Source organism: Dermacentor variabilis, chromosome 1 (genome assembly GCF_050947875.1).
Source record: "Dermacentor variabilis isolate Ectoservices chromosome 1, ASM5094787v1, whole genome shotgun sequence".
NCBI lineage: Eukaryota > Metazoa > Arthropoda > Arachnida > Ixodida > Ixodidae > Dermacentor > Dermacentor variabilis.
Genome location: NC_134568.1, coordinates 130,504,747 through 130,517,885, shown reverse-complemented (window position 1 = coordinate 130,517,885; position 13,139 = coordinate 130,504,747). Strand labels below are relative to the sequence as shown.

The 13,139-nt window shown below is 45.4% G+C and overlaps 1 protein-coding gene across 2 annotated transcripts in view; it reads right to left on the bottom strand.

Annotated features, from left to right (window-relative positions):
- LOC142584666 (WD repeat-containing protein 47) overlaps window positions 1–13,139 on the bottom strand; it is a 194,109-nt gene that overhangs the window by 144,855 nt on the left and 36,115 nt on the right. For both annotated transcript variants that reach the window (XM_075694829.1, XM_075694826.1), the window contains 3 exons: window positions 7,431–7,696; window positions 6,468–6,711; window positions 651–1,762 (listed from right to left, as the gene is read on the bottom strand). In XM_075694829.1, the coding sequence (XP_075550944.1) occupies window positions 651–1,762; window positions 6,468–6,711; window positions 7,431–7,672 (1,598 nt within the window). In that variant the 5' untranslated portion in view covers window positions 7,673–7,696. The remainder of the gene's footprint in view (window positions 1–650; window positions 1,763–6,467; window positions 6,712–7,430; window positions 7,697–13,139) is intronic.

Here is a 13,139-nt window from a genome sequence, read left to right as displayed (position 1 = left end):
GGTAAATATGGCCATCATTTATGGTGAGCTGCCACTTTTGCTTGAAAATCTTCCTAGGGCAGGTACAAAATAGTTGTTTTGGGGATAAATTACTGTATCTTTGACGGATTCATGCTCCTCTAGTGCCACCAAGACAAATATGATGGCCATTGGTATCATGAGTGAGGTCATAATTTGGATCAGGTGCATTCGCGTTATTCAGTCAACTTCGAATTAGTCAGTGTGGGGAAATTTCAGGACTGAAATAATGAAATCTTTGGCCCATAGAAATGCATGGATGCTGGTCGAACCTTCAGTTGAGATTGAATTAGCTGAGGAATAGAATTAGCCAGAGTTGAATTAACAAATGTCTACTATACTGTGTATTTGGTCACTAAACATACCGAAGCCCGAAAGTTCCACAACAAAGTATATCACACTGACTTGCAAATGTAGAAATGAAAAGGTGGGTTCTAGTAGCTTCTGACTTGTTTGAATTCCACCTTATGCTGATCCTACATCTTAGTGAATATGTACATGAAGTTGCCTGTTCATACCTTGCATTAGATACTGCGATGCTTTGCAGTATGCAAATGGTATTGCAGCTAAGAAACACATCTGTAATCAAAATCGAAATTGCTTGCAAGAAACAACCCATAGCAATCACTGACCTGTCAGTGGACCGGAAATCTTCAGAGAGGTTCTTCACCACTCCATCTATCGTAACTGTTGTCACATGTGCAGGTGCTGTCCTTGGATTTCGTGGTGTGCTTGTCGTAAATTTTACACTACCTTTCTGTGTTGTTTGACCAATTGGCGTTAGTGCTGGGGATACAAGTGTGACTTCAGCAGCAGATTTTGTGCGTGAAGGCGCAGAGGTAGTGGCACTTGTTGGGGCAGAAGTAGGTGTAGGTGTTCGTGTTGGTGAAGATGGAACTGCTACCACTGAGTTTGACGTCCTTTTGTCACTCTCAACCACCGCTGGTGACATTGCCATAGCTGCATCCAGATGGTGATGAAGGTTCCTCCTGAGACGTTGGAATTCTTTCCAAAACTGAGATTTGTCTGCATCGCTGGCTTTACTTTCATTGCCATCCTTGTTCTCTTCCTCTTCCTCCTTGAGCAAATCGGGCAAGGTGCCTGTCCGAATGTCAGTGCAGCTTGTGCTGAACACATCACCCACTTCAAAGAGCCGGTCAACAGATGTATTCATCAGTTTTTTCCCTGTAAGATGGAAGGCCCCAAATGACCGTGACATGGATGAGGACAGGTCTGCCATTGAAAGGGCCATCTTGGCACAACCACTGAGGGCTGGATGACTGCCTGCAGAAAAAAGGCCGCCTTCCATGCTAGCCATTATGAGCGAACGGCTCATTGGGGTGCGTGGAACAGCAGAGTGTGGGAAGACACGTGGCTTGATTGGCGTTGCCAGAATCTGCTCTGTCCAGGATGCTTCAAGGAATGGCTTAACTAACTGCCGGATATCAACGTTAAGCACTTTCTGTTCAAATGGGTAAGAGAACACTTCTGGCGGGAGGCACTGAAGCCAGGAGAACAGGCTGAGATCGGCATCGGCATTTCCTAGGAGTTCGGCAAAGTGAAACTCATCATCCCGAGCGCTGCTTGGAGGAAGGGTTGCCTTTTTCTGGCAGAGGTTAACGCAGGATTCGTACAAGATGCCCTTAATGAGCAACTGGACAAGACGGTCACCAGACGACGTACGCTGAACTGACACAGGGGACTTTACTGCAGATGGTAGCAGCTTCTCCACAAGCGGCAGCACCTAGAGGATGAAAAAAACAACAGCCTTTTGAGGTGACCCATAGATAATCAACATATTGCAGTGCCCCACGCACATCTCACAATTATGCTTGTACAACAAAACCTAACTCACTATAATAACTGACAAGTGAAGAATGCAGAAAGGCCCTTCCCATAGAAGTATGACACACGTGCTAGTTGTGCCTCCATGCTCCCAGAAAATAGTTTCTTCGCAAGTCATACAGGCACGAAGAGGAAGTGACCAGCTTACCCAGCAACAATCAAAAAACATACCGTGGTCACATAAAGTATTTAGCGAACTACAAAAATGGATTAGGAGGAGGATATATGACCTCACCTATGGTCCAGACAACCTCCTCATGCACAGTTTAGAAAATGAATTATAAAGACGAAACTAATCCTTTTACAGCTGGGTGCATTGTTTGAGCAAGTTACATAAACAATCACTAGGAGTTGACAATACAGTAACTGAGCAAGGCAGGTGTGAGAACATGAATAGCAATGAGATGGAAGGCGAGAGAGTCATACGAGGCAGTTCGATTGTCCGTGCGTACATAGCATTTCCTTTGCGAAGCATTTGTCGCTGCATACTTGATGTGACACTGACTATAACTTTTTCTGCAAGAGATAGACATTTTAGCCATTCTAGTGTAGACTTAATTTTGCCAAGCTGTTTAAATAAAACTGGTCAGCTGCAAGAACACAAGGTTGAGACTGTCAGTCACCTTTCTTTGATTCAACTTCTCTTTGACAAATTAGCGTAACTAAAATACAAGAAAGCTTGCAGTGCAGTGATGCAGCAAGGCTACTGAGTATACCGTTTGCAAGAAGTTATTCAGAACAACTGCACACCATATAATTTCTTCAATTACTGGATACAAAAGGCATGACGTAACACATACAACTGCAGTCAAAAGGTTTGAAAACGGAATGCAGTATTTACAATACTGTTGCACAAATTGCAATGCACTTGCCTAATCTTTGGGACTCAATGGCTGCTCATAGGCAGGTGTTGGATAGGCGGGGCATCATGGTGCTGTTGCGGCAGTAAATGAAAATACAGTTGGGTATGTAAAATTTACATGATAAAAGTAGACTGACTAACAGAATCCTAGAAATGATCCAACAACATTTTTTATACTGTCTTTTAATAACGTATGTATTTAGGTTTTGTTTTATGCCCATTATATGTGCTCTTTTAGTCTTTCTGTGATGCCCCCCTTACCCGATGCCTCATACGAGGCCTGTAAGGACATCTTAAACAAATAAATAAACTGCACATTGGCAGAACAATATGGTGCACCACTAGTGCTTCTGCAGTGCTGTTGCTACCAAAGCAAGGTAGAAATTGAATGAGCTACCCTTGCTGTACAGTGGTGCATTAATGCAAAGCTACCTGGCAGTGACAATAATCGAAAAAGTAAGGTGGTAATAACACAATCAAAATGCTCCAATAACATACAATGGTCTTCAGTAGTATATTTTTTTAAATGTAGAGAACACTTATTTTTCATTTGCTGCTTCAACAGCACTATGACCCTCTTTACTGTCCACACTTCACTGTCTTATGTCGAAATATATACTGTTCTGGCAGCACTCGTCTCGTATGAGTCACTGTCCTGCTGCCTTTGAGTAGCCAAACAGTGCTACAGCCTAATCTTTCAATGAAATACATAACATGCACTAGAGGATCGTGTTAAGGCATGCCCTTGAGCTGTTTGGTTGTACTACTATAAGGTTTGCACTACCCAGGGTGCAGAATTCTCAATTAACTGTGTAGCAGTAGAGATGAATACTAGAAAAGAATATCCTCCTGAAGTAGCTAATGGAGGACATGTAATGCATCAACTGTGAAGTTATAGGCAAAACTCTGGGTAGGAAGCACGAGTGAAGCTTGTAGGGCCCTTCAGGAAGACAATGTGGGGAACTGTGTCTGAGCAAAGTGCTATGCTTCTGCAAGCAAAGGAATCATGCCTGTCTGTCCTCTATCAGTTCAGCTTACATGAATAAGTGTTAGCACTTTCAAATCTGTTCTTGCTCAATGATGCTGCTTTTAAATGCAAAAAAAAAAGTGAAATGACAAGGCACAGAGTCACTAAAGGTATACAGGGTCTGTTCGTAAAGAAATGAGACTGGGTTCGGCAAAAAGAATTTAGTGACTTGATGGGAACATATTATTACAATTCTTCAAAATTGTCTCCTTGGGCATCGATATACCGCTGTCAAAGCGATTCCCATGCTGTAAAGGTTCTCTGGAAGTCAGCTGCCATAACCTCTTTCAGAGACTCTGTGACAGCCCGGTGGATGGCGGGAACATTCTCGAAACGTTGACCTTTCAGGCTTCTCTCGAGCTTTGAGAACAGGAAAAAAAAAAAAGAAAAAGAACCCGCCATGGTTGCTTAGTGGCTATGGTGTTGGGCTGCTGAGCACGAGGTCGTAGGATCGAATCCCGACCACGGCGGCCGCATTTCGATGGGGGCGAAATGCGAAAACATCTGTGTACTTAGATTTAGGTGCACGTTAAAGAACCCCAGGTGGTCGAAATTTCCGGAGTCCTCCGCTATGGCATGCCTCATAATCAGAAAGTGGTTTTGGCACGTAAAACCCCATAATTGAACATAATTTAACAGGAAAAAGTCTGCTAGGCTCATATCGGGGCTGTATGGCGGCGGCGGCAAGGTTTCAACCCCTATCTGGGCCAGGTAGGCGATCAAAACAAAGGCGGTGTGAGCTGGAGCGTTGTCGTTGTGGAGCTTCCAGTGATCGGCAATCGCCAGTCATTTCTGTTTGATGGCTTTGGGAAGGCGCTCAAGGACTTTTTTGTAGAACACAGCATTGACGGTTTGTCCCAGAGGTACAAATTCTTTGTGGACCAACCTATGCTTGTAAAAATAGACAATGAACATTGTCTTTATCTTAGACTTTGACATTCTCACTATCTTGGCGCACAGGGAGTTCATGGAGTGCCGTTCCGAACTTTTGCGCTTGATTTTGGGGTCGTATTTGAACACCCATGATTTGTCGACTGTTATTATGCCGTCTAAAAAGTCCCATTCACTTTCTAACTGCAACAACATCTCAGAGGAACCATCAACCCGTCATTGTTTTTGTTCATCACTCAACACTTTTGGCACCAATTTTGAACAAACATTCCGGATGTTCAAGTTTTTAAATAATTGTGTGAACTGTTGTTTTGCACATGTTGAGGTCTTTGGTGATTAATCCGATACTCAAATGACAGTCGAAGACCAGGATATATTTTACTTTGACCAAATTTTCGTCCAAACCACTCGAAGGGCATCCAGATTGCTCCATGTCTTCAATGGTCTCCCGTCAGTTCTTGAGCTTACCAAACTACCAGAAAACCTGGGCCTTTGACAGGGCATTCTCTTTGTAAGCCTGCTGAACCAAGGCAAACATCTTGGAAGCGGTTTTGCCCAGGTGAAAGCAAAATTTAACTGTGCACCGCTGCTCCAGCTAATGCTCCATTTCTGATGTTTTCTGCTATGACAAAAACTTGAAAACAGCTTTTGCACTACTTCAGATCCTCACTGTGTCAGAGCACGGCTGCAACGGTCACCCAGTGTGATACTTAGCTTAGAAGCCTCTCCACAAATCCCACCTCTGGGGAGCATGCTACTGGCAACTGCAGCGCTGCGTGGCAGGCAGTCTCATTACTTTACAGACAAACCTTGTATGTCTGCACTAAACCTATGCATATATATCTTTTTTCAATCAATAATAAAGAACATTAGCAAAAAAGCTTGATGCTTCAATGGTTTTCTCATCCAATGCTAAATAAGGTAGATGCACAATTGTCCATGGCCTTTTAAAAGTGCACTTGCTTTATGAGTTCAGAAAAACCCACAATTGCTGGGAGACTCACATGTATGCACCGAAAACTGGTTACAAGGAAGCTTTAGCTTGGACCTAGACACAATTTCTGCATTAAAAAAATATTTGAAACATGGAAGGACTCGCATTAAGCATCTGTTTGCTCAACCAAATGAGTAAAAGTTGTTTCACATAAAAGTCACATTTTCATAACAGATGATTGAAAACATCACTGATTTAGGCAGTTAATTGTTCTAGAAAAAATTAACCTAAAGGGCCCCTCATAAGGTTTGGACATTGCAAATAGACAAGTACAGTGCATAGATCACATGACTTCAGTAAATTACCTAATACAGAATGCGCAAAACCACCACTGGAAGTGTGCCGCACAGCAAAAATGTAAGAGAAGAGACAGAAAGAAGTCAGAAGGCGAGGCTCACGACGTAAATGAGATACAGTCCCTGGGGTTGGTATGGAAGAAGGCAAGGAAGGACTGCAGCTTACAGACGCTAGTACAGGTAAAAGGAGAGAGTGTATATGTTGGCTGTGAAGCTCGCCTGCAGGCAGCATGGCGGTGGGACATTTCAGTTTCACCTATACAGTCTAATAATGAACCAACTTGAAAAATACTTGCAGTAAAATATTCCCTAGATGGCACTTTACAACTTCCAGTGCATAACCTCAATTTCTGACAAGGCCCTGGTGAGGCCCCTATAAATTTCTGTATCGACCTTTTCACCTGCTATCTCTCTTCAATTCCACTCTAATAGTCAGGCGTGCCAGATCTTTTATTACAAGACTACGACCTTACCAGTGCACATCAGCCTTCCCAGGTTGAAATAAAGATTATTACCCCTGTTAAAGAGAGATACCTCTCTGAAGCAGTTGATTCGGGCATTGCTGGGATTCCAGTGCTTGTAGTCAAGATGATCACAGAGTCGGGGAAAGGTAAGTAGCAGACAGAGCTGGTTGTAGTGTTCCCGTGACGGGCTGCACTGCTCCAGGGCCCCAAGGCAGGCCACCATTTCGTCCACACCCAGCTCAGCGCTCTGCACCAGCCCAGCCTCAGATCGGATGCACAGCAGCTCGAGGAACTTGTGCTTTAGCACAGAGAATCTGGGCACCAGAAAGAGGTGCATTTGAGGCACATAAGTGGTGGCCAAGTGCCCACATAAACCCCTGCCATGAATTATACACTTAAGAGCTTTGTCAAATTTCACATAAACAAACTTTACATTTATGCAAGCATCAAAGTCCTAATAAATTCATATAAGCATACTAACTGTATCATAGCTTGTTTCAAGTTTGAAGGCAAAGTTCACTTTCTACGTTCTTATACCTTATAGTTGAGGCATGTGCGTTGTAAGCCAACAATGGGCTGCATCTACCGGCATTACAGAAAGAAGTATGTAACACTTGCTAGCACTATCCTGAAAATAATTTAAATGCTGCATAACATATGCAATAGGATAGGTCGTTAAGCATATTTTACACCCATATGTTTAGCCGTACCTCAAATTGTAAGGTGTGGTGAAAGTACAGGCTATGGAAAAGTGTGGAAAGCACCAAGAGTGACACATTAATTTTCTCAGCCTAGTTTTCTCGTATTCTGGCACTGAAAGTCACAATGCAGACGTTGCAGCCACAAGTGTGAACTCAATCCTCTCAATTCTAGGGCAAGAACCCAGGCTAACAAAAGTTCAAACAGCTCCAGCGTCCCTATAACTCTCAATAGCAATGACACTTTCTATCCTGATGAAGCAATCATGAACCTTTAACACTAAAGCAAACACAAGAGCGTGCAAACCAAAAGGCAGACACAATAAGCTACTGACTTGAAACGCTTGATGTCGAAAGCTTCCATGTCTTCAAGGGGTTGCACAAAGTCAAGGGCATCATCCCACTGGCCATCCAGTATAAGTTGCCGCAAGAAAAGCAGGTCATCAGAGAGGGCATCATTAATGACACCAGATTCACGCTCCAATGCCAACTGGCTGATGCTCAGCTCCCGATTGGCCAGAAACTCCAGCACCAATCGTACGACCTCTGCTTCCTCCAGGCACAAGTGGGCTGCCATCTCAGCACGTCACTGCTGTGGCTGCTGCATAGACATAGTATGACCGAGTTCAATAATAACTCTCCCATTCACATGGCAAGTGATTGCATGGTTGATTAATTGGTGGGGTTTAACATTCCAAAGCAACACTGCAGCTATGAGAGATGCCATAGACAGGGCTTCAAAGTCATTATGACCACTTGAAGTTTTTAATACAGACCTAAATCTAACTATAGGAGCATTTTTGCATTTCATCCCATTGTAATGCAGTCATCGCGGTCCGAAGTTGAACCTGCAACGTTGTGCTCAGCAGCAGAACACCTATACGCCTCGTGCACCGCCTATAGAGGCGCCACTGAAAGCCACCTAGCGGACGCTTCCAACAGTACACGCGGGAGCAGTAGCAGACGACAACCCATTGCAGCAAGGATGGTTGAAGTTCGCGGCTGCGATTTCTCCTTTGTTCGGGTGCCAGGCTGCTGCTTCTGCTGTGACAGCTGTAGGGAAGATGCTGACCTCTGTGCGAGCGGGTATGAACACGATGTTACCAGTGTTTGGGACAACATGGCGCACATACGTGCAAGGTGTGTCCCGCAGACAAATGCCATGAACACCATTTACATGACGTGGAGCTCATGTTCACTAGCCGATAAATTTTGTTGAGTGATGCGATCTCTCGATGGTTTTTTTTATTCTACCCTTGCCGCAATGCTGCTTCTGTACCTCAATAATAAGCACATGTCGTTAGTGCAGACTTATATAAAACAAATCCGCACGGTGCAATCTCTGCATATGCCGTTGTAATTTTTCTGCCGATGAATACATGTGACATCGCCGAATAAGTGCAGTCGAAGTCGCCTCAAGAAGAGTAATTGCCAATTTATTGATGGAAACGCGTACACTAGCCAACGAAGTCACCAAACACATGGGTTAATAAAAGCGCGTGTTAGTGCTGTACCACCGATGCAATTCTGCTGCATACGCCGATGAACTACCGTTCCCGCTGCAGTTTGTGCAATTTTAAATTCCCCAAGGGAGCTGCTTGGAAACGTACAAAGCTAAAGACTGACTAACTTTTCAGTACTTTTTTTATATTACTAGAGAGAGGTGCCACATAATATATTTAAAGGCAGAGCAGCGCCAGTCAAAGTAGATGAGCGCTGGCGGCAAGGCCCAGTTTAGTCGTCTGCAGCGTAAGTATAAGAAAGAATTCAGTTGAGTACAAAACTCACATGCAAGAAGGGACTACGTTGTGAAACAAACAAATCACTCGGCGTGTTAAGTTTGCTCAGGCAGCATCGAGGTGTGATGACTTCCCAAACGGGACGCGAACTTTCCAGCGAGAAATGGAACAAAAATACCATATGCAGCAGCTATTACCAATTCTCGCCCTGAACTACCTATTTTCTAAACACATTTCCAAAAACGCAAACAATATCTAAGATGCCCTCGGGCGAAAAGAATAAAGCTGTTAAAGAAGCACTTCCTTGGTATCATTCCGATAAGACACAGCGTGATTTATACCCTTTACAAACAAGGCAGCGTGAAAACTTTGCAGCTCAAAAGAATCGACAAGAGTTATGCATGGAGCAACTAGCAACAGTTAAACATGTGCAAAGCCACGCATAAAATAGATTTAAAAACATGAAGTGCGCAACAGCTGGTGCGAGGATTTAATGCGCCACATGAAACCAACCATTTCAGTTCTTGCAAACTTCAGTAGCTTTAACATACAACGCAATGCGCTCGTGCAGTCGTGCTGCCTAGCTAGCGCAACGCGGTAAAGAAGCGGAAAACAACATAAGCGTCAAACAGCATTCCGAACTTTAGCGAAATGCCTTTAAACATCATGCTGCACTGCAGATGAACTTCGTTGCTTACGCGTCTAACTATGATCGAGGGGAAAAAACACCGACGAGACAAAGTAAAGGATGAGAACAAGAAATTTCCCTTCGAAGCGACGATCCATTTTTGCTACCGTTGCTCCCGCTGATGAGGTTTTGCCGGGCATGATTAGAACCGTATCCCCGGCCCGTTTTCACCGGTATTTGAGCCCCCCACCCTGCAACAATTCTTCTGCGACATTCCCTCAAGCTTTGGCCACCCCACACGTGTGAATGGTGTTGCCTATCTTGCTCTGAAAACGTGAATAAGACAGAGAAGCACGATCAACGACACAACAAACTACGGCGCGCGCCAGGCTCCTCTCCCGCGTGTTCTGCGCAAGGCCGCCACCAGTGGCGCGTCCGTCGGCGTGCACGGCGCCTATAGCCACTGAGCAAACGTGACGGGTCCAGAAAGTAACAACCGCTGACAGGCCCATCAGTGGGCCTGTGGGTGGTGGGAGTACTTTTCCAAGCACAAGGAAGGCTCATATTCAAAGCTGACTGTTTTAACATGTAGCTTCAGTACATGCTGCATTGACAGGAGCAGCTGAACCAAACATTTGAAATGCGTACAAACAACCACACTTTTTCCTTGTTAAACAATGCTAAACTATACCATTAGTTTGAGGGTGACATGCCGTGGTAATGCGGTGAATGATGCGACACTCCTTTAGCAATGCAGAAATGACGTCAAAGAGAAAAAGGTCGCTGAGTAATTCTCGAGGGACTCCATGCCGTAAAATCAGGTTTTGAAGGATAAAACTGGCAACGTCTTTTGGTGTGGCAGATGATAGGGCTGAAGTTTCAGCGTACCACATCTGGTGGTCGATAGCAACAATAGCCCAGTGGCTGCCACTTGGAATGTTGGTAAGTGGACTGTATAGGTCAATGCCAAAGCGGTCAAGTACTCATGCAGGGCATGGTAAAGGCACAATGCCCAATGAGCAAGCCAACCAGTTGGATCTTTTAGTGAAGATAACCAGCATAGGGCATGATGGTCAGTCACGATGTTGAATGGACGCCCATACATCTAAGGACGAAATTTTCCGATAGCCCAAATAACAGCCAGACACTCCTTCTCAGCAACCGAGTCGTTCGCCTGGGCTTTGGTAAGCGTGAGGCTGGGATACGCTTCAACGCACTCTTTGAAGCTATCCTTACATTGTGCAAGAACAGCACCTAGCCTGACACCACTAGCGTCCATGTGGATCTCAGTTGGAGCAAAGAGATCGAAGTGTCACAGTACTGGAGGCGAGGTGAGAACGTGGCGCAGTTCTTGGAGTGCATTGTTGCACGCTGGAGACCAGGCCGATAGGTCAGAACTGCCAGTGAGAAGCTGCGATGACAGAGGCAAAATTATGAACGACACGTCAAAAATATTAGCATAGGCTGATGAAGCTGCGAAGCTCTTTTATGGTAATTGGTTTGGGGAACTCCGATACGGCGCTAAGTTTCATATGGTTTGGGAGGATACAGTCTTTTGAAACTACATGACCGAGAATTGTAAGCTTGCGAGCTCTGAAGTGGCATTTCTTCAAATTTAGTTGCAGTCCTGAATTGGAGAGGCATGCAAGGACTTGCTCGAAGCGGCTGAGGTGTGACGCAAAGTCAGCGGAAAAAAACACAATGTCATGTAAATAACAAAGGCACGTGTTCCACTTCAGCCCTTGAAGAATGGTGTCCATAATTCGTTCGAAAGTGGCAGGCACATTGCAGAGGCCGAGGGGCATGACGGTGAATTCATATAGCCCATTAAGTGTTCCAAAGGCTGTCTTTCAGCGATGGGCCTCTGCCATTGGCACTTGCCAGTACCCAGAGTGCAGATTCAGCGAGGAAAAGAATTCCACTCCCTGCAGGCTGTCCAAGGCATCGTCGATGCATGGCAGAGGATAGACATCTTTGCACGTTATTCAGTTAAGGCGGCAGTAGTCGACGCAGAACCTTATGGAGCCACCTTTTTCTTTTTTTAACGAGGACAATCGGAGATGCCCAGGGACTGTTAGGGGCCTGGATGATGCCATGCTCCAGCATGTGGTCAACCTGCTGGTCAATGATCCGGCATTCAGTGGTCAACCCAAAGCTTCTCACAAATAATAGAAACGGCAGCTCTGGTGTCAATAGGTACACATACAGTGACACCGTCTACGGACAGTTCAATTTCATTCGCAGGGGGAAAATGAGGCCTTGAAGTGTTCGATGTAAACACAGTTCCTGCTACTGGAACTACAACTATTAGTTTTCCTCTCGGGCTGGGCTGGGTCAGCAAACCATTGGGGAAACGGATCGGCGACTTGAGGAAGGCAATCGTCATGAATTGATGGGGTGGTGACTTGAAGACGAGTCCGGAGGAAGATTAGACGAGTGATAATGCGGAAGTAAAACAGACATGTAGCTTAAGGTGCCCCCACTGTCAGGTAAACGGAAGCTGCGACGGTGGTAGAATCATGCTACGTGTCCCGGGAAACTGCATGAACAGTATATTGGCCGGTTATCAGGTGTCCGCCATGAGTTGACGACAGTGGCTCCAGCAGCCAAGTAAGGAACGGGAATCGGACGTGAAGCTGGCGGTGGCACATGGAAGGTGCCGGTGGTCTGGTAGGCATCGGGAGCCGGAGGACCGCATGGCCAGCGTAAGTGTTAGCATAAGTTAGTGGTCCAGGTACTGGCTGCGGAGGAGGGGCAGGTGGCAGTACCTTGGTAACTTATGTCTGAATTATGTGACGAAGTGAAAGAGCCAAGGTGATAGACGGCTTGGGTGTACTAGAAGCCAGAAAAAGTTGGCATGCGACTTCCTGGTGGGTGAATGGCCTTATCTGCAGCATTAAAGCTGAAATGTCGGCAGCGTCACAGTTGAAAACCAAAAAAAGATAGATCTGCGGTATCCTGCTGAAGAGCACAACACTGACAGAGCTGTATGACATCGGCAGTCGTCCGGGGACTCTTGGCGACAAGTATCTGGAAGGCATGGTCATCGATGCCTTTCATGATGTGCTTGATCTTGTCAGCTTTGTCCACAGATGAATTGATGCGCTTGCAGAGTGAGAACACGTCTTCGCCCTTGTGTTGAGCTTGACCACACAAGCACTGCTCAGCACGAAGCTGGCAAATGGCAGGATGGCTGAAGATCTCCATCAACGTTGTCATGAAAGCTGACCAGGTGGTAAGATCAGATTCCTGAATGCAGAACCATAGGTTTGCCATGTCTGTCAAGTAAAAGGTCACATTATTGAGGTTGGCGCAGTCATTCCACTTATTATAGGTGCTTATACGGTCATATTCAGCTAGCCAGTCTTCCCCGTCATGGTCGTCTGTTCTGCTAAATATAAAAGGAGAGTGCTGCCAGATTACACCAGGGCAGATCATGGCCGTGGGTATGGAAGCAGCAGCCTCGGATAGCCCCGGATCATCCATTTCAATAGCTGGTGGTAACGTCCGACTGCGGAGTTCCAAGATGCAGGAGGGAAACCCCGCACCTCCACCAAATACAATGAGAGTATTTGCTTAGCATCATTTGTCGTAGCTTTGCAGTGGTAGGCTGAAACAAGTTTTTTTGTTTGTTTGCCTTTACGAGTGGCTCATACCCACAATGGGGGATTGGCCAA